General features: G+C 41.6%; 1 protein-coding gene across 3 annotated transcripts; it reads right to left on the reverse strand.

Moving 5' to 3' along the window:
• Window positions 1–511: 511 nt before the first annotated feature.
• On the reverse strand, window positions 512–24,189 carry LOC133872433 (probable galacturonosyltransferase 7). Of its 3 annotated transcripts, XM_062309938.1 has the most exons (11): window positions 23,706–23,790; window positions 16,140–16,552; window positions 5,635–5,666; window positions 5,486–5,542; window positions 5,174–5,255; window positions 4,277–4,358; window positions 4,113–4,162; window positions 3,713–4,011; window positions 2,391–2,748; window positions 1,752–2,297; window positions 512–1,371 (listed from the first exon to the last, which is right to left on the reverse strand). In XM_062309938.1, the coding sequence occupies exons 5-11, from the start codon at window positions 5,189–5,191 to the stop codon at window positions 1,093–1,095; spliced, it is 1,632 nt and encodes a 543-aa protein (XP_062165922.1). In that variant the 5' UTR covers window positions 5,192–5,255; window positions 5,486–5,542; window positions 5,635–5,666; window positions 16,140–16,552; window positions 23,706–23,790; the 3' UTR covers window positions 512–1,092. The 3 variants fall into 3 exon arrangements, with proteins under 3 accessions (XP_062165922.1, XP_062165920.1, XP_062165921.1); XM_062309936.1 differs by lacking the exon at window positions 16,140–16,552 and having other exon boundaries at window positions 5,196–5,255; window positions 23,706–24,189; XM_062309937.1 differs by lacking the exons at window positions 5,635–5,666; window positions 16,140–16,552 and having other exon boundaries at window positions 5,196–5,255; window positions 23,706–23,836.
• Window positions 24,190–24,705: the final 516 nt, after the last annotated feature.

The raw sequence follows: 24,705 nt of genomic DNA on the forward strand, positions 1-24,705 counted from the left end.
CCGAGACTTTAACAGGACGTTGTCGAGATCTGAGCAGGACTTCTTCAGGACCTGTTCGAGACATCGCTAGGACCCAACTGGGAAATCATTGAGACTGGTCGGACTTTGCCAATACCCGGCTGAGACGTCATGTGGGCATGTGCTTGTGTTTTCAGCCGGTCTCAACGGGGTCCCGACACACCGGCATAATTTCGCTAGAACTCAAATTTTTAGATTAATGTTTTTTTAATATTATGTTGTGAATAAAAATTAATTTTTATAGATTGATATGATTGAATGAAAATATATAAATATATATATATATATATATATATATATATATATATATATATATATATATATATATATATATATATATATATATATATATATATATATATATATACGTGTCAAACGCCAGATATTATTTTCAAAAAAATCACTTTTCAAGAAAAAGCTTTTCACCGAATACATTTTTCGACAGAAAATATTTTTCGTCAAAACAAACGAAGGTATAATTAGTCACAACACATTGCAAAGAAAATTCCAGTCCATTAATATTCTCATGATCTAATAAAAAATATGATCAAATCAGATAAAGACCTCTAAAGAAGAGTTAACACGTAAAGACCTAACACTACTTGCTTTCCTAGCCAACAATCATTTACAACATGAATGACCGTCTAAATCCCCCGGCAAGAATCATCAATAACATCCTTATTGCGTACAGACTATTCGTTTTGGCTTTCTCCATCCACTCATTTGCGTCAACAAGCTAAGAAGCACAGAATAAAGCTCTCCATATCATTCCCCGCATAGTCCATCTATCGGTAATTCATACCTCAAATGACCATGAATAGCAACTGCAGCAGTCAAGAGTGAACTAAATCTCTCTGCTTTGCCAGAAAGTGGATAAATACTCTTCTTTACCAAAAAAAAAAATGAACTATTTTATCATGAAACTCATCATGGCCATCTCTTCCTTGCAACCCAATACTCTGGAAAACCTAGCTCGCATGACAATTTCTCAGCACCCAGGAAATGGAAATCCTCACTTCTTGATCCCCTTATATTTCCCGGAGTTTGAAGCATTCAATTTGCAGCATCAGCTCACTATGAATTTACATTGCACTCACTCAAGAACTGATCTTCTCGGTTCAAAAATTTCTTCCAGTGAAGTCTATATTTTGGAATTCCAAGCTCAAGCCAAGGTTTCATGTTACCATTATAGTGCAAAACTGCAGCTTTTGAAATGGCTTGGATTTCAATGCCATAGTCATGTCCTAATCCTGACAGAGCCCAAGCACCATCAATAGGAAAAACTAGGTCCTCAAAGCTGAGCAAGCTTGCACGCAATGCAACAGCTTCATTTGATCCCTCATGTACGGTTAGCTGCAGTTCATGTTTAATACCAAGGCAAAGAGTCAGAAAATTTACATGGCACACGATATATTAAGCTTTACTCACTGTAATTGCGATTAGTTACAACCATAACAACTGAAAGGCTCAACATAACTGAGAAATAGAATATGCAGAAATAATACTGAATGAACAGATGCTTTTGCCTAATTTATTGCAGCACAATCAAGCCCGACCTTTGAAAGAGAGGAGTGGAGTCAAGCGATTAACACCAATTACACAAAAGTGAGGCCCAGTGTTGTTTTTCTAAAACTTATTTATGTTTTTCTCAGCCATATTATAACATTGTCAAACCACCGATAATTCCCATATAAACCAGCAACATATGTTAGGTAAAACTCAACATTACTCACCTGCTGTGCCAACCTTTGGTAAGTTTCAGTAAGATCTAGCTCCCTCCACCTGACCAGATCAATTACATTCAATCCAGACATCCAAGCACAAGAATTTTTATCATTACTGTTCTCACCCAAATATTTCTTCAGTTGACCAAACCTCAATGAGCATAACTGCACAGCGCCATTAACTTTCCCTCTCATGTCGATGTTCCATAGTTCTGACAAGTCTTGCTGCACGACAACATCATCATCGAGAACTACAACTTTCTTTAAATTCCGGAATATGTCAGGGAGAAGATAGTGCGAGTGAGAAAAAATAGAAATGTATTCTGTTCTAATAGAGGCTGTAGGTGGACTATCAACATTGGGAAAGGAAACACGAAACTCCTCAGGCAGGGAAAGATGCAACAGAGCTGCCTTACGATGGTTGTCCAGCTTAAGGCGTTCAATGTTTAAGACTTGAACTGTGGCTTCTCTGAAAGTATTTCTCAGAAACCATAGTTTCATTGCAAAGTAATTCTGTCCATCTGTAAGCACATGAAAAACCTGATTCACGCTTTCCTGAAACATAACGGGATAATCAATCAGCGTTTCCAGTAGAAGTATTGAAAACTTAAAAAGTCAAGCATGACTAATAGAATGTTTGAAACATACTTTTGCATGCATAACAGTTGAGTTGATTGCTACTGATGATGCAAGCACATTATTAGAGAATATGACAAAGTGGTGCAGTGTAGGATCTATATATTTTTCAGCCACAGAGAGCTCCATATTGTTGGGAGGAGATCTGAAATATTCCACTGTCAGTCTCATTGACAGGCAGTGAAGACTCTTCGGCATAGTCTGGACTGCAAGTTGGTAGAGGAAGGCACTCTGTTTCATGTGGAAGTTAGCTTCGTCCTCTGCCATATCATATATTTGTCTCAATTTTTTGTCAACGTTATTACACTCCACAGAAAATGATTTGGCTTTGGCTATTGCAGCTTCCATCCTCCGTAACTTCTTAGCAATCCTAATGAAACAATTTTGTTCTTAGAGTGTTGAACAAGTCACATGAAATTTATTATAATATAAATCCATAGCACCTGCAGAAACAAATGATGAGAATAGCGGCAACTTGACCACTGTCTGCTAACACTCCTAACAAGTTACTGTATTGACCAGATGTTTTACCCCATGCTCATCTCAAAGTTGTAGGGATGCTTATCTAAAAGGTCCAACTGTCCTCATCCATAGCGCTAGAAGAAACAAGGTTTCAAACAGAAGTTTCTGTCTACAGTTTTTTTTTTTTTTGATGAATAAAAGTTTCTGTCTACAGATTATCAGACAAGTATTTTTAATTCCCATATGTAACTGTCAGAGTTTTTATTTGTTAATGTCATAGCAGCTTGACCAAAACTTGAGCTTTACAAGAAGCAGATTTAGTAATATTACTTCCACAATATGCTCAAGAGCTGCATGAAATTGTCAGCAATAGGTTTGAAAGGGATTTGAATAGCTTAGAGCCGACTAAAATGGTTTTACCATTTGAAATGACCAAACAGTACGTAATAAAAGGTTCAAGGAGAACCAGAAAGAAAAAAGGAAAAGAATAAATGAAGCTCAAAAGAACACGATTAGGGTTAAGAATAGCACATGAACAAAAAGCACTGGCAGAAGCAGGTCTAGTAATATTAGAATGTAGAACACGTAGAAGAATAAATGCCAACAAAAAGGTTTTCTAAATAGTCCGAAACTACTAGAATTCCAAAAAGAAAAGAAAAGAAAAAAAAAAGCAAAAAAAAAAAAAAAATGTGCCAGAAGAAAGAAAAATGATTAATGCATCTTACAAGTTTGAATAGATAGATATGACATTCATCAATGTTCCTGATAGTGATTATTATTCTTCTTACCATGCCAAAGCAATGATCATGACTTTATTGGTGGCACTTATTGCTGGAAAATAGGGTAATCATTGAAAGGTTGCCATCACTTACTGTGGTGGAAGATCGGCATCTGTAGTGCTTTCACTAAGAACACGCTCCACTTCTTGAATATTTAGCTTCAGCTCACGAGACAACTTGTCCTGTCTAGGAAGTTTTGCAATACTAGGATAGTATGCTCTAGCCACAAATAATTGGTCCTTCAATTTCTTCACCGTAAAATCTTTCATTTCTTCTACGTGTTCTTGACGCCAAAGGCAATAACTACCAAATTTAAACTCACATAATTTTCCAATTTCATCAACATCTTTCATATATAAGGGGGCTTCAATTGCAGCACCAACTTTATGATTCTGTCACAGAATTTCAAACCAATCAATTAAGCTCTACAAGCACCAGAAATTGATTAGCATGTAAACGAGTCGTCTACAGCAAAAGAGTGATGCGGACTTACATTTGTATTGGGAGGTGATGGCATAATACTATGTGGAGGCACTGGAAAACCTGCAAATAATTTACAATAAAAAGTAAAAAAAAAAAAAAAAAAAAATGGAAATCTTTTGACAAGGCAGGAATGATTATATGAGCAAACTTTAAAGATGCGGAGGCCAACAAAACCTTCTTTTGGTTGACTATTGTGCATGGAACTTCTAGCGATGGTTTTATTCTTTGCTTTGTTGGACAAGTTTCTAAGAACATCCTGACACACATAACACAAGATGACAAAGAGAAGGTCAAGCATGATTTTATTAGCACACATTACAGCACTTATAGGTCAATAAGCTTATATGTCAACATTCTAGGGATCGAAACGAATGTGCTTCTTTTTCTTTTAAGTAAATGAACTGCAAGACACTAGTTAAAAATTAGTTAACACCTTAAATATATAACAGGAAAAAGAAAAACAAAAGACATAATTACTCTGCATATGTCCATGGGCTTTAAATGCTAACCAAATATGAAAGTCAAGAAAGAGACTCACTTTATGTCACTCATCACAGGAACATCCCCCCCCAACCCAAAAAAATAAAATAAAATCAAAATTAAGAATAATTCTAGCAGTGACTACAAGTCCCTCTCAGCCTCAGCAGTTGCTTCCTAGCATACATTGAATGAGTGTGGTTCATATAGACAAAAATACTTTTCTGTTTCATTTACTTCTGCAAGTCAATTCTGCATTCATCACAGACCAAAGTATATCCCAAAATTAATTAGAAGCTTTCAGGACCAATGCTATTGTTCCATGGCTAATGACATTACAAGCAAAACTCATCTTTGTGAAAAAATGGGTACAGTCAGTTAATTATAAGGAAACAAAATTAAACAAATTCAAATATTTTAGATTAGTGTATCACACAATGAGTAAAAGGAAAAGTCCACCATTTGCTATCTAATGATTCAACTACAAGGTTTTTATCTGACAATTGTGTAACCATTATCAACACCATTTACAACCATGAAACACGCAATAATACCACTTTCAATGATTTAACAGTCAAAAAGTTAAGTATTGACCATCAGAGCATTATGCATGAACCTTTGGAAGAGTTGGTCCCAATTTTCCAATAAGCTTTTCTACATGGCTTGATTGATCTCCCTGTAAAAAATCAAAGCATGGGTCATAACAGGACTAGTCCTCAATATTCATATAAGAAAACAATATGTGTATGTATATACATGTAGAAGTTTCTTTAATTTTGGAGCGTTGGAGGACAAAAGTATGAAATTGAAATTTTCATAAGCAAGTTTCTTGGTATGAACTAGTACATCATCAAATTCTGCACAAAACTGCTAGTATAGCCTAATGGCCAGAATAAAATGCATTACCTCAGATTCATTCCAAGCATTTCTGACTTCGTATGGGTCATATCCTCTCAAACCATCCTAATTGCAATCAAGAGAGAGAGAGTCAAAATCAACACAAAATTGAAGCACCAAAAGATATACAAAATTCACAAAAATATTAAAATACTTACAGAAGCTGAACCTTGTTGTTCAGAAACATAACCTGCAGCAGATGCTAAATTAATAGTGTTAAAAAGTTTATATAAATGGGAAAAATGTGCTCATGTGATGAAAGAGGAGTAAAGAAAGAGTGTAATCATGAAAACAAGCCTAAAGAAATAACTAAATTCACATCTATAAATAACAATTGCAGCAGATCAAAATAATTCCTCAACCCTGTGATCTTCATCTCCTCATATATAACCATAATTTTTTTTTGATAAGTAAAAGCAATTTATTGAAAAGCGCAAAGGGGCGCAACCCTTATACACGGGAAGTATACAAGAGAGCCCCTAAAATGGTCGAACAGAAAATAAAATAAAAAAATCTACAAAAGTAAAGACACTCAAACTATGATATGGCGCTATCCAAAAATATAAAGTATTGAGTAACCGCTTCCGTAACTCCACCATAGGTGTCTTGACATCTTCAAACAGACGAGCATTCCGCTCCCTCCAAATACACCACAGCAAGCATAAAGGAGCTAACCGCCAAGCCTCTTTAGCATGACCACTCCCAATTGCCGCCCCCCAACTATTCAATAACTCCAACACCGTTCGTGGCATAACCCACTCAACCCCAAATAAAATAAGAACGTAGCTCCAAAGAGCCCGGGAGACCTCGCAGTGAAGCAACAAGTGATCAATAGACTTTCCACTCTTCTTGCATAAACAACACCACTCCATTACTATTACATTCCTCTTATGCAAGTTATCATGCGTCAATATCTTGCCCAAAACTGCTGACCATACGAAGAAAGCCACCCTTGTTGGAGCCTTAACAAGCCAAATATTCTTCCAAGGAAAAAATGGAAGAGATGGGCCATCTTTCCTAATGAGCTCTTCGTAAAAGGATCTCACCTCAAATAAACCTTTTTTAGAGGGATTCCACACTAATCTGTCACCCTCTCCATGATGAGTCGAAGTGGAATATAATCGGTCGAAGAAAGAAAGGACCATATCCATCTCCCAATCCTGGATTTGTCGCGTGAAAAGAACATTCCACTGAATTACACCATTATGGACCACCAAATTATCCGCCACCAACGCGTCTTTGTTCCTTACTATACAAAAAAGAGCTGGAAAACATTGCTTTAAGGAACTATCCCCACACCACCAGTCTTGCCAAAAACTAATATTAGATCCACTTCCCACTTCAAAACGAACAAAATTGCAGAATTTCTCCCACCCCCTCCTTATATGTTTACATACACCCACTCCAAAAGAACCCGAAACCTCTTTCGAGCACCACCCTGTAGAGTGCGCAAGGATTTTTAAGGAATATGGAAGGAAAGTTGACTCAGACTTTTACTGAATAGTACGAAATAGTGTATTAAAAGAGCATTTAGAGAAGCTTGGTCTCCTGGATACAAGCAAGGACTAAAGGATTTTCTTTCTTACCCTACTGACCACTGACGCCTCCTATTTATAGAATTACCAGTCAGGTACTAGATCCAACTAAATGGCCAGCTCACCCATTCTCTCAACTGCAGAATATTTCCTAAGGCGAATAACCAAAACAAAATAGCGTAAATGACGGAAAGCAAAACAACAGAAAGCAAAACGACAATCATAAGGCTAAAATGCAGAGTTCTAGAATACTCTGCCACCTCATCACAAAATACCCCCAATTCCTCAATTGCAATCCCTAATTGTAGAAACCCTAATTTCCCAATTATCATAGCCCTATTTCCCCAATTGCCCAATTGAGTCCACAACAATGCCCCCTTCTGAAAGCACCTTGTCCTCAAGGTGCGGGTATTGAGCCCACAATTTCCAAGCCTTCTCCCAAGTGTCCTCTTCTGGCAGGGTACCGGACCAATGGACCAAGAATTTAGTAACAGAGTGGCCACGAGACTTGACGGTACGCTTGTCCAGAATGGATTCTGGTTCCGGGCAGAGCTCACCATTCGAGTCAATCAGAGGGAGAGTGGGCATGGGAACCGAGTGCTGACCGAGCTGCTTCTTCAAACACGACACATGGAACACCGGGTGAAGCCGAGCGGCCTCCGGAAGGTCCAATTTGTAAGCAACAGACCCAATGCATTGAAGAATCTGGAAAGGGCCAAAGAACCGAGGGGAGAGTTTCAAATTCTTCCGAGAAGCCAAGGACTTATGGCGGTAAGGCTGCAGACACAGGTACACCCAATCACCCACCAGAAATTCCCTCTCTGTTCTATGTTTATCAGCCTGAACCTTCATTTTGTTGCGAGCTTTGTGGAGATTTTCTTTGAGGAGGCTAATAGTAGTGCACGATCCTTAAGAAGATCATCCACATCCAAGTTAGCAGAAGTCCCCGGAACATAGGACAGAAGAGGGGGAGGGGGGTAGCCGTAGACAGCTTCAAAGGGAGTGAGACCAGTGGAGGAATGGTGGTTGGTGTTATACCACCATTCAGCCAAAGGAAGCCAAGAGCTCCAATTTTTTGGTGTAGAAGCCGAGTAGCACCTGAGGTAGGTTTCTACGCACTTGTTCAAAGCCTTCGTCTGTCCATCCGACTGCGGGTGATAAGCAGAGCTAAACGCCAAGGAAACTCCTTGCAGCCGGAACAGCTCCTGCCAAAAGGAGCTAGTGAATACCCGGTCTCTGTCGGAGACAATGGTGGTGGGCATGCCATGGAGCTTGAGAACGTTGGCCAAAAACAACTGGGCCACTTTAGAAGCGGTGTAAGGATGAGCGAGGGCGATAAAGTGCCCGTACTTTGTGAAACGGTCGACGACCACCATAAAACCGTGAGAAGAAGGCAACCCCTCAATAAAATCCATCGAGATATCGGACCATACTCGACTGGGAATAGGAAGAGGTTGCAAGAGGCCTAGAGGATGAATGGATTCAGGTTTAGAAACCTGACAGACAGCACAATCCCGGACAAATTTTTTGATAACCTGCCGCATTCCCTTCCAAATAAAATTAGACTTAGCGCGTGCCAAGGTTTTGTGGTAGCCAGAATGGCCTGCTGACGGGTCCGAATGTCCAGAACCTGCAGTTGGAAGGGAGAATGCTGTATTAACCAAAGGCGACCCTTTTTAAGCAACAACCCTCGTTGTAGGGAAAATCCTTTTGGGCCAGGGAGATTCTGCTGGAGGTTGAGCAGAGTGGACTGAGTCTCCGAGTCCTGAGCATAAGATGCTTGTAAGTCCTCCACCCAAGTCAGGGTGGGGAAGGAAATGAGGGAGATGGAGAGATCAGGAGCAGGAGCATCAAATTGCCGAGATAAAGCATCAGCAGCCCTGTTTTCAGTACCCTTTTTATACTCGATGACAAAATCATACCCCATGAGCTTGGAGATCCAATGTTGTTGAGGGACAGTGTCAACCCGTTGCTCCAAGAGGTACTTTAAAGCTTGCTGATCGGTTCGAACCTTAAAGGGGCGGCCCAATAAGTAAGGACGCCATTTTTGGACAGCAGACACAAGGGAGAGAAGTTCTTTGTCATAAGTGGACAGCAGCAATGCACGTCCCTTCAGGGCCTGATTAAAGAAGGCAATGGGGTGATTGTCCTGCATCAACACAGCGCCGAGACCCAAGCCACTAGTGTCGCATTCAATGAGAAACTCCTGAGTAAAATCCGGAAGGCGCAAAACCGGAGGGCTGGTAATAGCAGCTTTGAGGCGAAGGAAAGCCTCGGTAGCAGCTGGAGCCCAAGAGAAGGCATTCTTTCGTAAAAGAGCCGTTAAGGGAGTTGCAAGAGAACCGAAATCCTGAATAAATTTCCGGTAATAACCGGTGAGGCCCAAAAATCCTCGTAAGGATTTAATGTTGTGAGGAGTCGGCCAATTATCCATAGAAGCCAGCTTGGACGGATCTGCACGAACACCCTGGGAAGAAATGAGATGGCCGAGGTAAGCGATCTCAGGGACCCCGAACTGGCATTTGGAGCGTTTAGCATAGAGCTGGTTGGACTGAAGGACCTCCAAGACCTGCTGTAAGTGAAGCAAATGGTCAGAGAAATTGGGGCTATAAACTAAAATGTCGTCGAAGAAAACAAGCACAAAACGACGAAGAAACGGCCTGAAGAGATCATTCATAAGCCCCTGAAAAGTGGAAGGAGCATTCATCAACCCGAAGGGCATTACGAGGAATTCGTAATGACCCTCATGGGTGCGGAAGGCGGTCTTCGGCACATCTTTAGGACGAACGCGGATCTAGTGGTACCCCGAGCGGAGGTCTAACTTGGAGAAAACTTGAGCCCCAAATAATTCATCAAGAAGTTCGTCAATTACGGGGATCGGGTACCTATCTTTGACTGTAGCTTGGTTCAAAGCCCGGTAGTCCACTCATAAACGCCAACTCCCATCAGCCTTCCTCACCAGTAAGACCGGAGAAGAGAAGGGACTAAGACTAGGTTAGATGACCCCGGAACCCAGAAGTTCCTTCACAATTTTCTCAATTTCCGTCTTCTGAAAATACGGATAGCGATATGGCCGAACACTGATAGGATGAGGATCCTGAAGAATAATCTGGTGGTCATGGGACCGGGGAGGTGGCAGACCTTTAGGCTCATAAAAAACGGACTCAAAGGACCCAAGAAGATCCTGGAGAGGTGCAAGGCTGGAGTCATCCAGAGCAGAAGCGGACACCGAAGGGCGTGGAGGACCCAGTTGAAGGAAAAAACCCTTGTTGCGAGCAGGGGAAGATTGAAGGAAGCGAGTGCCATCTTCCAAAGAGAAACCCGAGGGAGTCAACCCCTGAAGAATCGTCCGAGAGGTGTCTTGACCAAAAGCCATAGTCAATAAGTGGAAGTCCCATAAAACAGGACCCAAGGTGCGTAACCAAGTAACGCCCAAAACGGCGTCACAACCACCCAATGGCAGGAGGTAAAAATCCACGGTAAAGAGCCGACCCTAGAGTTTAAGGGGAACCGCAGAGCAGCAACCAGCACTCACGACAGTTGCACCATTAGCGACTCGGACCTGCAACTGAACATTAGAAGTAACCTGCAAAGGAACCTTGCGCAATACAGCTGAGTCAAGGAAATTATGGGTGCTGCCAGAATCTAACAGGACCACCACCTTGGACGTGCGAAGCATCCCATACAGGCGCATGGTTTTGGGGTTAACTGAGCCCGTAATCACATGGAGAGAAATCTCCGGTTCCAAAACCTCAGTGACAATAAGATCACTCGGAGGGTCGCCGCCATCCACCGAATCATCACAAAAAACCTCCTCCAGTTTTTCGTCAGAAAAAACTTCACACCCATGCATGAGAAAAAGCTTGGGGGACTTACATTTGTGGGCAGGATTCCACTTATCGTCACAGTTATAGCAAAGTCTCTTGTCCCGGCGTTCCTTTATCTGAGCCGGGGTTAATTTCTGGATAGGGACGGAAGAGGGAGAACGTTGCAAAGGTAATGAAGAGGGAGGAGCAGAGGAAGAGCCCCCTGGAGTAGCCCACGGTAGCTGCTTACTGTAGGAATACGACGGGGACGGAGAGCGAAGAGAACGGCGGGAGCTGAGGAGGTATTCCTCCTGGAGCTTGGCCAAACCAAAAGCAGCAGCCAAGGTAACCGGATTCAACATTCGGAGGGGAAGTCGAATGTCGTCCTTGAACCCGCTGAGGAAACAGCTCAGACGATTCTTGTCGGAAACGCCGCGGAGACGATTGGACAGAGACTCGAACTGAGTGATATACTCTGTGACAGTGGCGGTTTGCCGGAGCTTCATAAGAGACTCCATGGGGTCGTCATAAACAGGCCCAAAACGAGTGAGAAGAGCCTGTAAAAAGGCGTCCCACGTTGGAAACTGGCCGGCTTCATCGGCGTCCTGGAACCAGACCAAGGCTTCGCCTTCCATGTGGAAGGAAGCCATGCGAACACGTTGATACAAGGGCGTCTGGTAATAGTCAAAGAACTGATTGACCTTATAAGACCAGCCCGACGGATTGTCCCCATTAAAGCGTGGAAAATCTAGGTGGAGGGTGCGAGCCTGAATGCGCCGATCCTCGGGAGGAAAATCGAGGTCTTCTTTGTCCCGTACGAGGTGACGAGTATCCCGGTCATCTTGATCATCCCGTCGGTCAGGGTGATGGAGGCGACGATCGTCCAAACCACCCAAGGGAGGAACGTCGGGAGGCGGACGAGTAGCAAGCAGGGTGCGGAGCATGTCGGTGACCTCTGTGAGTTGAGTTTGGACAGAAGTGTTGTGAGTGTGTTGGCGGGTAATGGCGTCTTGACATTCTTTGATGGAGTCGGCAAGTTGGTGGAGACGGGTGCCGTCGGCCATGAGGAAAGAGGGAGCAGGAGGAAGAATGGAGAGGGCTCTGATACCAAATGTAGAGTGCGCAAGGATTTTTAAGGATTATGGAAGGAAAGTTGACTCAAACTTTTACTGAATAGTACGAAATAGTGTATTAAAAGAGCGTTTAGAGAAGCTCGGTCTCCTGGATACAAGCAAGGACTAAAGGATTTTCTTTCTTACCCTACTAACCACTGACGCCTCCTATTTATAGAATTACTAGTCAGGTGCTAGATCCAACTAAATGGCCAGCTCACCCATTCTCTCAACTGCAGAATATTTCCTAAGGAGAATAACCAAAACAGAATAGCGTAAATGACGGAAAGCAAAACAACAAAAAGCAAAACGACAACCATAAGGCTAAAATGTAGAGTTCTAGAATACTCTGCCACCTCATCACAAAATACCCCCAATTCCTCAATTGCAATCCCTAATTGCAGAAACCCTAATTTCCCAATTATCATAGCCCTATTTCCCCAATTGCCCAATTGAGTTCACAACACACCCACCCTTTAGACTCTGAAATTTGGCATCAATCATCAAACGCCATAAAGCCTCTCTCTCCCTACCATATCTCCATAACCATTTACCCAAGAGCGCTCAATTGAACTAGATGAGATTGTGAACTCTCAACCCACCTGCATACAAAGGTGTACAAATCTTGTTCCAATTCACTAGATGGAATTTTTTCTCGTCACCAATACCTCCCCAAAGAAAATCCTTTTGAATTTTATCAAGACGATTAGCCACCCTCACTGGAATAGAAACAAAGATAAGTAATAAGTAGGAATGTTGGTGAGCGAAAACCTCCTTTCCATTTTTTCAATAACACCATTCCAAATAGAGTTGGACTTGTAAGAAGCACCCAACGGCAAACCCAAGTAAGTCATAGGCAAAGAGGCAACCCTACATCCAAGAAGATTAGCCAACCTTTCGACATCCTCTACTCCACCAATTGGAACAATTTCTGATTTTCCTAAACTAGTTCTCAAACCAGAAGCTGCCTCGAAGCATAAGAAGATACATCTCAGATGTCGAATTTTTTCTTCTTGAGCACCACAAAAAATCAAAGTATCATCAGCGAACAGCAGGTGGTTCACAACTAAGGCCTCAGAATCTCTGGAACCCACTGAGAACCCTGTCAAATTACCCTGATCCAATGCGGCAGTCAACATCCGACTCAAAGCCTCCATAACCACCACAAACAACAACGGAGAAAGAGGATCTCCTTGTCGCAATCCAAGAGAGCTACTAAAGAAACCCGATGGGGTTCCATTTACAAGAATAGAGAATCTCACCGTAGAAATACAAAAACGTATCCAATCCCTCCATTTTTCCCCCAACGGACTTAAATCTATTGGCAAGAACCTTTGAAATAATCTTGTAAATCCCCCCTACCAAACTAATAGGGAAAAAGTCTCCGACATCCACGGCACCAGTCTTCTTAGGAATCAAAGAGACAAAGGTAGCATTCAAACTCTTTTCAAACTTGCCTCGAGCATGAAATTCTGCAAAAACATCCATAATGTTAGTTTTTAAAAAATCCCAACACTTCTGAAAGAAAGCCACAGTAAATACGTCAAGAACCGGCGCCTTGTCTCCATTCAAATCCCTGATTACATCCCACACCTCCTTCTCCTCAAAAGCTCTTTTTAGCCAAATGCTCTCCTCCGCATCAATGGATAAAAAAGATAGGCCCTCCACCCTAGGCTGCCATGAGCAATTCTCTAAGTACAAATTACTGTAGAAATGAACTAAGTGCTCCTTAATCTCCGCAGGATTTCTGGAAATTATACCGTTAATATTCAAAGAGTCCACTTGGTTGAATTTACGGTGTGAGTTGGCCACCCTGTGAAAGAATTTTGTGTTCTTATCCCCCTCCTTTAACCACAAAGCTCTAGACTTTTGCCTCCAGCTCGTTTCCTCAAAAAGAAGGGTCTTCTCCATCTCTCTCGCCATATCTACCCTTCGAACTTTTTCATCCTCCTCTAGGCAACGGCGTTCTTCGATTAACTCTAGCTCTCGAATACCCTCCAATAATTATTTCTTTTTCTTCCCTATATCACCAAACACTTCTTCATTCCATTTCTTCAAATCAGCCTTCAAGGCCTTCAGTTTATTGGCCAAAACGAAGCTAGGCAGACCAAAAAACTCATAAGACATCCACCACTTTTTCACCTGCTCAACAAAACCCTCGTATTTCAGCCACATGTTTTCAAACTTAAAATACCTGTTTCCTCCTCTATTTGTCCCACAATCCAATAACAAAGGAAAATGATCGGAGCAAAGTCCTGTCAACCTCCTCTGAGATACTTCAGGAAAACGATCCTCCCACTCCGGAGAAATTAAGAACCTATCTATTCTCGACCAAATTTGATCTTCCTGACCATTAGACCAAGTAAACGGGCCATCTTCAAGGGGAAGGTCCACCAAATTATGCATGAAAATGAAGTCAGAAAACTCTTCCATAGCTGCAGAAAAGCCAACACCACTAGATCTCTCACTAGGAAAACGAACCACATTAAAGTCTCCCCCAATACACCAAGGCATCTCCCACCAACTCATCAATCCCGCTAACTAAGCCCACAAATCCCTCCTCTCCCTGTCATCATTCGGACCATAAACCCCCCCAAATGCCCAAACAACGTTATCTCCAGTGTTACGCAAAGAACAGGCAACAGTGTATCTACCAATACACTCTTCCACTTTCTCCACCACCCTTCTATCCCACATTAACAAAATCCCACCCGACGCTCCATTGGCACCCAAGTAACACCAATCAACATGAAAGCAACCCCATAAACTTCGCACCACCTCCCTTGAGATAACTGCCATCTTTGTCTCCACCAAGCATACAATATCCGCCTTCCAAACCCTTAGAAGCCCTCTAATCTCCACTCTTTTCTCGATCGCATTAAGCCCTCTAACATTCCACATCAAAATTTTAGGCATCATAAAAGCGAGATGGTCCCCTACCCTTATGCCTGCCTCTGTCAGACTGAACCCCTTTCTTCTCATAATTAATAGACCAGGTCAGCCTATTTAATTCCCTCTGCCCTTTCACCCCTTGAGCAGGCGAAAGCTTAGTCATAGGTTCTGCCAAAGAGAGGTCTCTGGCCGCTTCAATCTCCTCAAACAAAGCCAACAATCTGTCCTCAAAACGACCACAAGAAAGCCCAATGATTGGATAAAACCTCTTAATTCTTTCCACCACCCATCTAGGCGACACCCTCTGCCCATCTACACCTTCCACTGCCAATGGAGTAATAACTATCGGCTCATAACTCTCTAACTTCCCCTCACCATCCCTAACCTTGTCTTGCAGCAAGAGGCCTTCAGGATTATGCTCTAGCAAAAAATGAGTACCCTCCTCAGCCACCATGCTTTTAAAAGAAGACCCACTCTCCATTTTGTCACCTGTTCCTTCCCAGAGGCATTTCCCCACTAGAGGTCCCCCTGAAAATGCTTCTGATTCGAATCCCACTTTACCTTCTGTTGTGGAAAAGATTACCAGCTCAAGACTGCCTTCTTCCTGCCTTTGAGTCACTAAATCCACACCAAACCCAAAACTACCCAATCCAACATTCAACTGCGAGCTAATTACCGGAGGAGCCAACATCAGACCTCCACCCTCTGCCGACAAAGCCATGCTGATTCCATTTCCAGCGACAGAACCCCTCTCTCCTCGATCGGTGGCCTCTCTAGCTACAGTTGATCCTAGCCCAGACTGACGAGAGCCGTTTGAAACCTCAAAACAATGTTTTTTGATGTAGGACGAAATTTACTAATATTTTCGGTGAAAACGAAAAATAGAAAAAATGTCAAAAATAATATTGGAGTAGTGCCGTTTGATTAGAAGTTTACCTGTTTTCAGACAATGAAAGTACCAAAAGGAAAGACTTGATCATCAAGCCAGGATTTTATTTTATTTTATTTTCTTATTTACAATTAAGACTTTATTTCCTTTAGATTTGCTTTATTTATTTCTTTTCCTTACTAGGATTAGATTTACTTTTACTACTAGGAATAGTTTACTTTCTCTACAAGTATTTCTCTACTATTTATAGGTGAGTTTGCAATGTAATAAAGAATCCATTGAATTATTATCAAACTAGAGAATTCTCTCTCCAATACTCTGCAAAGTTTTATATTTCTTTTAATTTGTGGGCTTGTTTTATCTTTTTTGGGTAGAAGACGAAAACGCTTCTCCTTATAAAATCAAAGACGCTACTCTTTGATTAGTTACCTTAGTCTTCCACTACATCAGTTGATATCAGAGCAGACTTTATCCTGATTATGGTCAATTAGCGCAACAGTGACGACCTTTTCCAACAACACCGCTTGTAGAAGAGGGGCTCTTTTGAGAGCCGAATTCATGGGGCATTCGAGCCGGCATTATCCGAATTTGATGGCCAACTTATACTACAATAACAACTTCTATAACGATGTCTTTTTTGAGAGAGAGGTTGTTTCAGGAGCCGACTACCAGCGATACATCAAACGATCAAAGGCATGATCACAACAGGCACTATATGAGCAATTGCAAATGATACGGAAACTCTTGGACGATCTCATGCGACTGGTGAGCAAACCCATTCAGTCTCACTGTATCTCGAGGGCTGAATTCCTGGAGTTAAAGCAAGAGACGCAACAAGTGTTCTGCAACATAAATGACGCTATCATTAGATTAACAAGGAAACCTATTGCAGACACTAGACAAGTTCCTTGACGATGATGTAAGATACATTCAACCTGTTTGTAACCATACTTATGAATCTCTGAATAGGAAGCCCGTATATGAAGAGAATGTTAGTTACGGTGAAAAAGTGGAGTTGCCGTTAGAGAAACAATGTGCAGCCACAACCATTGGTTCTGATAGAACTTAGGAATTATTGAACTTGAAACCGTGCTCATCAAGGTGAGCCTTCATTGATATATATAGAGGTTTACAAGTGTTCATGATAAACATAAAATTACACACGACTTCTACCTATTCATAGTTGGATTAGGACTCTTTTGACATGAGTTCCTATCTATCTATCACACAACTAAATTAGGTCTCTCTTTAGTACTAGGACTTCGGATAGGAATAGAGTTCTTTACTCTAGAGTCCAGATTAGACTGTGCCTTGGATTGTGCCGCACAAGACTCATGTTGGGACTGTGAGTCTTGTGCTGGAATTTCGTTATTATCCTCCTGCAAGATCAACGGGGAGATCGCACGTTGAGCTTAAAACACAACTGTTGGAACCTTTGGGAGACAAGTGGTTTAGTGAGAGCATCAGCAATCTGATATGAACTAGGAACGAACCGAACCAAGGACTTGTCTACAACACGATCTTTGACAAAGTGGAAATCGATTTCCACATGCTTGGTATGGACATGGAACACTGGATTGACGGACACACCAAAGTGTTGGAGTAGAGGAATGATTGATCCCAAGTTCCTGAAGAAGTGCACGGATCTAGAGAAGTTCTGTTGTGGTGTTTGCTACAGCCTTATATTCAGCTTCAGTTGAGGACCGAGAGACAGTTAGTTGTTTACATGAGCTCCAAAACACCAAGTTAGACTCGAGAAACACACAATATGCACCTGTGGAACGGCGATTATCTGGACATCCAGCCCAGTCAGCATCCGAGTATGCTTGAAGAATGGTGGAAGACTTTCGGTGAAGAAGAAGTCCATGAGAAAGAGTATGCTTCAAGTATTGAAGTATCCTTTTAACGGCCTGCCAATGTGGTTCAAGAGGACGATGCACAAACTAACATACTCAGTTGACAGCAAAGCTTAAGTCAGGCCGTGTGAGAGAGATATATTGTAAGGAGCCAACCATGCTTTGGTAGAGAGACAAATCTTTCATTGGATCACCTGTAAAAGTAGAAAGCACTGAGGAAGAAGCCATAGGAGAAGTGATAGGCTTTGCTTCATGCATGTTTGTTTTCTTCAAGAGGTCTGAAATATATCTCCTTTGCAAGAGAAGGAGACCAGATTCCAATTTTATAACTTCGACACCAAGGAAATAATGAAGATCTCCCAAATCTTTGACAACAAAATCAACATTTAGAAGTTGTAATAGCTCGGTAATAGCAGACTGGTCTGGGGCTGTGATTATTATGTCATCGACATATATAAGTAAAAACATGGTGACAGTTTGGTTGCAGTAAATGAAAAGAGAAGAGTCTGCCTTGGACCCTACAAATCCAAGCTGAAGCAACTTATCACTTAACCGACAAAACCAGGCTCGGGGAGCCTATTTGAGGCAATAAATTACCTTTTGAAGCTTACAAACATGATGAGGAAAGTTGGGATTCATGAAACCAGGTGGCTGTACCATAAAAACGTCCTCATAAAAGACCATGAAGAAAAGCATTTTGGATTCTATTTGCTTCATGGACAAACCAGCAGCATAGGCTAGAGAAAGAACTGTTCGGATTGTTGTAGGCTTGACAACCGGACTATAGGTTTCTCCATAATCCACACCGGCTTGTTGGTGAAAGCCTTTTGCAACAAGGCGTGCTTTGTGTCGTTCTATGGATACATCAGCTTTCCGTTTAAGTGTAAATACCCATTTACACCCAACAATATTCTGAGAAGACTGCTGAGGAACAAGAGACCATGTCTTATTGTGAAGAAAAGCATTGAATTCAACTTGCATAGATTGTCTCCATTCTAGAACTGTAACTGCGTTGGAGAAACAAGTTGGTTCTTGAAGTGCTGAAGTAGAATGTGCCAATAAACCCTGAGGAGCAAGGTATCTTACAGTGCCATCCATGAGCTGCCATCTCTGAATGATATTATGCATGGATCGGGTAGCATGGGGTGTACCCGAGCAGGAGCTGTGTCCTCATAGGAGCTAGAACTAGGTTGTTGTGGAACTGCAGAATTAGAAATATATGGACTGGAAGAAGAAGAGCAAAGACGTGTTGAAGATGGAGATGCATGAGGTTGAGTGGAAGATAAATTAGATGCAGGAAAGAGTATAGGAGGGAGCTTAGTATCTGGAGCAGAAGGAGAAGGACTAGATGCAGTAGGAGTGACAGCATAGGGAAAACAAGATTCGTGAAAGATAACATCTCGAGAGATGTATATCCGGCCATGCTCGATGTGAAGGCATTTATAGCCTTTGTGATGTTGGCTATACCCAAGGAAAACACATTCTTTCGAATGATGAGAGAATTTATGAGAGTTATATAGACGTAGATTAGGAAGCACAGCCGAACACTTTGAGAAATGTATAATCGGGAGTCTTATTAAACAATTTCTCAAAAGGTGAACTATTATTTAACAATGGAGTGGGCATACGATTTATGAGGTAACAAAGACAGGCTTCATCCCAGAATTTTTGAGGGAGATTACTTTCGACTAGCAATGCCAAAGTTGTGTCAATTAAGTGTCTATGTTTACGTTCAGCACATCCTTGTTGATGTGTATGAGGGCAAGAAATACGATGAATGATGCCTTTGGACTGAAAGTAAGAGTGAAGATTGCGATATTCACCCCCTCAATTAGATTGAATACTTATGATTTTAGAATTAAACAAGCGTTCAGCCATAACTTGGAATTGAAGAAAAGTGGGCATAACATCCGATTTTGCTTGAATAGGAAAAACCCATGTATAGTGACTAAAGGCATTGATAAAAGACACATAAAAACGATTTCCATTCATTGAAATTGTTGGGGAAGGAACCCATACATCATAATAGATTAAATGTAAAGGACTACAAATTTTAGAACTAGAGGGATAAAATGGCTGCTGATGACCCTTGGCTTGTGCACATGCAGAGCAAGGGGATGAAGCCTTATTTGGAAAAACAGGAAGCTGAAATTGAGAAAGAACTTTCTGAACTGTACGAAAAAGCAGGATGGCCTAAGTGCTTGTGTCATGAATCTGCAGAGGTGCTTTCACCGACAAGTGCTTGTTTTATTGAAGAACTAAGAGAAGGAAGAAGTTGATAGAGACCATCACTAAGTCAACCTTGATGGAGGATGATCTTGGTTTGAGAGTCCTTAATAACAAAATGAGAAGAGTGAAATTCAAAAAAGACAGAGTTGTCAAGGGCAGATTGTTTAACAGAAAGAAGATTTTTACAAATGGAGGGAACCCGAAGAAGTTGTTTAAGAATGAATTGACAATGAGATAGATTTAAAGAAGCAAAACCAATATGAGATATGGGCAAACCTGTTCCATCTCCTATTCGGATTTGATCCTGTCCGTGATAATCCTCATGCGTTAAGTTGAGATGCTAGAGATCATTGGTGAGATGGTGAGTAGCCCCGGTATCTGGGTACCAAACTTCTTCTGCTGGCAGAACAGGAGTTGAATAATAGGCCTGCGGAGGAGTCGGTTGTTGCTGGTATGTAAAAGAAAGATCCTGTCGATGGTAGTAGCGTGCGATAGTGTGTCCAACCTTGCCACAGACTTGGCATGTAGGTCTGGAAGTAGAGGATGCATCAGAAGAGAAGTAAGAGCCGCGGCCTCGGCTGCTAGAGAAAGATCCACGGCCTTGATTGTATGGACGTCCTCCATGTCCACGATATCCGCGTCCTCTAGGTACAAAAGATCAAGAGGTGAAGTTGGCAGTAGGATGAACATCCAGGGCAGGTATTTGATGTTCCAGTCGCATCTCATGTGCAAGGAGATGTCTATAGAGTTCATCAATCGAAAGGGGATCAACTCTATTTGTGATAGAGGTGACAAACAGATCATAGTTTGATCCAAGGCCCTTGAAAAGGAAGGAAACACTCTCAAAATCATTGAGAGGTTGTCCAGCGGCTGCAAGAGTATCACTAAGGGTCTTGATAGTTTGAAATTATTCGGTGATGGAACTGTTACCTTCCTTAACAATAGCAAGCTGAAAATAAATTTGCTAAACTCAAGCACAGGCTTGAGATGCAAACATGGTGATGAGAGTTGTCCAGAGAGCTAAGGAAGTAGCACAACCAATTGCATGCACAACGTAGGAGTCGGTGAGAGTGGAGATGAGAACACTGAGAATCATCTGATCCCTTTGAATCCAAGCAAGGTATTCTGGGTTGACAGTAGTTGCAGGAGTGCCAGCGTCAGTAGATGGATTTGGAATAGTTTGAAGAGGAGGCTGAGACGAGCCATCAAGGAATCCATAGGTGTCCTGACCTTTGATGTAGGCGAGGATATAAGTTCGCCACGCCATGAAGTTGCCTTTGGAAAGTTTAATATGAAGGTTTTGGTTCATGTTGGGGACGGTAAACACAATTGGCTACGGTTGTGGGTTTAGGGGATGGGGTTGATTGGCGGTAGAAGCCATTGAAGTAGCGGAAGATGCAGAATTAGATTCGGCCATAGATCAAGACGTGTGTCTTTGATATGGCCCTGATACCATGATAGAACTTAGGAATTATTGAACTTGAAACCATGCTCATCAAGGTGAGCCTTCATTGGTATATATATAGAGGTTTACAAGTGTTCATGATAAACATAAAATTCCACACGGCTTCTACCTATTCATAGTTGGATTAGGACTCTTTTGACATGAGTTCCTATCTATCTATCACACAACTAAACTAAGTCTCTCTTTAGTTCTAGGACTTCGGATATGAATAGAGTTCTTTACTCTAGAGTCCAAATTGGACTGTGCCTTGGATTGTGCCGCACAAGACTCAGCTGGGACTGTGAGTCTTGAGCTGGAGTTTTGTTAATAGGTTCCAACTACTATACCAGTGGAAGAATATCCACCACAATCGCAGCTCATCACGATCACCACAGAATTAAATAACAATGGTGATTCCTTTGAAGAAAACAATAAAGTTGAAGATGACATAAAATATATATATATATTTGGATATTTAGAGGAATTTTTATTTTTTTTGATAAGTAATAAGTTGGTCTTATTAAAAGCATAAGGCGCCCCTCAATACACCGGCAGTATACAAGAGAACGTACCTAGCTAGAAAGAGAAAAACGAACAAGAAATTCATCAAAGGTAAACGACAACGGTGACACAAAAGCCACCGTCCAAAGATACAACGTATGAAAAAAAGAAGCTAAAATATCCTCCGAGGATCTCTCCAAATCCTCAAAACACCTATCATTTCTTTTTTTTCCAAACACACCAGAGAATGCATGTCGGCACCATCTTCCAAATAACAGCACTCCTCGGCCTACCAGCCTTCCACCAACACGCAAACAAGCCAAGGACTCTCAGAGGCATAACCCAAGACAGACCAAAACGAGAAAAAATAGCACTCCACATAGCGTATGCAACATCGCAGTGAAGGAGAAGATGATCCACTAATTCCCCGCTTCTCTTGCACATGCAACATCTATCCACCACAATGACATGCCTCTTCCTGAGGTTATCCACCGTTAGGATCTTGCCGAGAGCTGCAGACCACGCGAAAAAAGCCGCCTGCGGAGGAGCCTGAGTCCGCCATACACTCTTTCAAGGAAAGTGACTTCTCACATCGCAAGCCAGAGAGCTAAAGAAAGACCCAACCTTGAACAAACCCTTTTTGGAAGGGATCCACCACAATTTGTCTTCACTACCTCTATTAAAACTGACCGAGTGCAATACCTGGAAAAAAGCAGCAAAGGTATCCACTTCCCAATCATGCGCTTCTCTAAAAAAGCACACGCTCCACTGATTGAAGCCACCCACAAGCTCCACATTATCCGCAACTGAAGCATCCTTCGCACGAGCAATTCCAAATAAAACAGGAAAAGCTTCCTTAAGAGTTGAGTTCCCACACCACAAATCATGCCAAAATTTTGTTCTAGCCCCACCTCCCACCTCAAATCTAGAGAATCCTACAAATTTCTTCCACCCTTTCCTGATGTTCTTCCACAACCCCACCCCAAAAGTACCTGTAGGCTCTAGGGAGCACCAATCTCCCCATAAACTTCCAAATTTGGAATCCACCGCTATTCTCCACCAAGCTTCCCTCTCAATCCCATAACGCCACAGCCATTTGCCTAATAGAGCCTTGTTAAACACCACCAGATTTCTAATACCCAACCCGCCTTCTGAAACTGGAGTGCACACTTTAGACCATTTCTCCAAATGATACTTGAACTCATCACCAATTCCTCCCCAAAGGAAGTCTCGTTGTAGCTTCTCAATACGAGCACCTACACTTGCCGGGTATTCCTAATTCTTTGATTAGTTACCTTAGTCTGCCGCTATGTCATTTATGGATTAGAGCCAAAAACAAAAGACAAAACAAAGTAATTAGGAAAGAAGATTAAGATTGTGAAAGTGTCAAAGATGTGATCGTTCTTGGTTTCCAAGTGAACTAAAGCACCTTTACAAAGGAACCATTCTTTGGTTTGGGTGTTACGATGCATGCTATGCTGAGTCAATGAAAATATACAACAACCACAAGGACGGGGATTAAGAAGCAGTGATTCCCACCGTAGGAATAAACGAAAATATAGATTCTTCCATAAATAGAAAAGGAGGAAGATTTGTGACTGGATTGTTTTGCCAGTTAAGTTAGTCTAAATCCCCGAAGCTGCCATCAGATTGGTGAAAAAGAGGCGGAAGAAATTAAATCAGGAAATGCAGTAGATTCAAAGAGCCACAGCTAATGTCGATTGACCTGTGACAAATCAATAGAAAGAGACCAACAAACGTACGGGAAGTAGCCGATGCCAATTGGAGGAAGAGATGGAGAGACTCATGCCCTAATTAGAAGGGGGGGAGGGGAAAGAGAGAATTGAACTGAAACGACAACAAAAAACACATACAAGAAACAGATCTAAACAAAACCAAAAAGTTAGAGGGTCAGATTGAGCAAAGCAAAGCATAGAGACAGTAGAAACTAGAAAGAGGAGTTACCCGCAGAGCGAAAGCCATTGTGAAGGCCGAGCAAAAAGACAAGAGGAACCAGCATGGAGAGGATAACGAGCCCCAGCACCCCAATCGCCAGCCCTCTCCATCGCCTTTTCGCCGCATATCCATAAGAAGAAGTCCCGCCCTTCATCTCCGTCTCGGTCTTCCCTTAACTTGCCTCCACCTTTTTCCTTCTTTTAAATATTTTTATGCTTATTATAAATTTACCTTTAAATGCAATTACAACATCTGTGAACTGTTGGAACAATTTCAACCAAAATTATGGTAATGACGGGCAACGACCTCCGCCACGGATTTAGCGCCAATACAGACCACTCTCTCATCAGCAGTAAACCCCTCTTCTTCTTCTTCTTCTTCTTCTTCTTTTCTCTCTCTCTCTACCTCCCTTTCTGGTTCTTTATAATTTTCATTTTTTCTTCACTCGCTGCATTCCGTCGCACGCTCATTCCACTTACGCACAAACTGTAGTGAGGAGAGAAAGGGACACGCACAAGGGCAAAGAACTTAAACGTGCCAAAATATCATTATAATGCGGGTGACATTTTTTAATGAACATGAAATTAAAAGTTTAGAATTGTAAAGTTTCACCTGTTTAATTATATGAGTCAAATTAAAGTTGACATATATAATCTTTATACTTATGTTTTGGGATAACCCGAACCCGACACGCGAAATAATAACAATTAATTTTTGACATGACCTCAGAACGCAACACGAATTCATTACAAGTTTAAAGGGTCAAGGTTAAAGGGGTTTGACCCATTTAATTAAGTATATCGAACTAGAGTTGTACATACATTAACATGATCTAAACCTGATACAGAAACAAGAAATGTCATCCCTAATTACAAGCAATTTCATACTCTTAAATATCCAATTAATGGATAACCCTTAATTAATTTAATTTTTTTTTTTCTTGAGATAACATCACAAAAGGGTATCGAATTATACGTCGTTTTAAGATAAAGATATTGAATTAGCAAAC

The sequence above is a fragment of the Alnus glutinosa genome, chromosome 7 (assembly GCF_958979055.1).
Source record: "Alnus glutinosa chromosome 7, dhAlnGlut1.1, whole genome shotgun sequence".
Classification (NCBI taxonomy): Eukaryota; Viridiplantae; Streptophyta; class Magnoliopsida; order Fagales; family Betulaceae; genus Alnus; species Alnus glutinosa.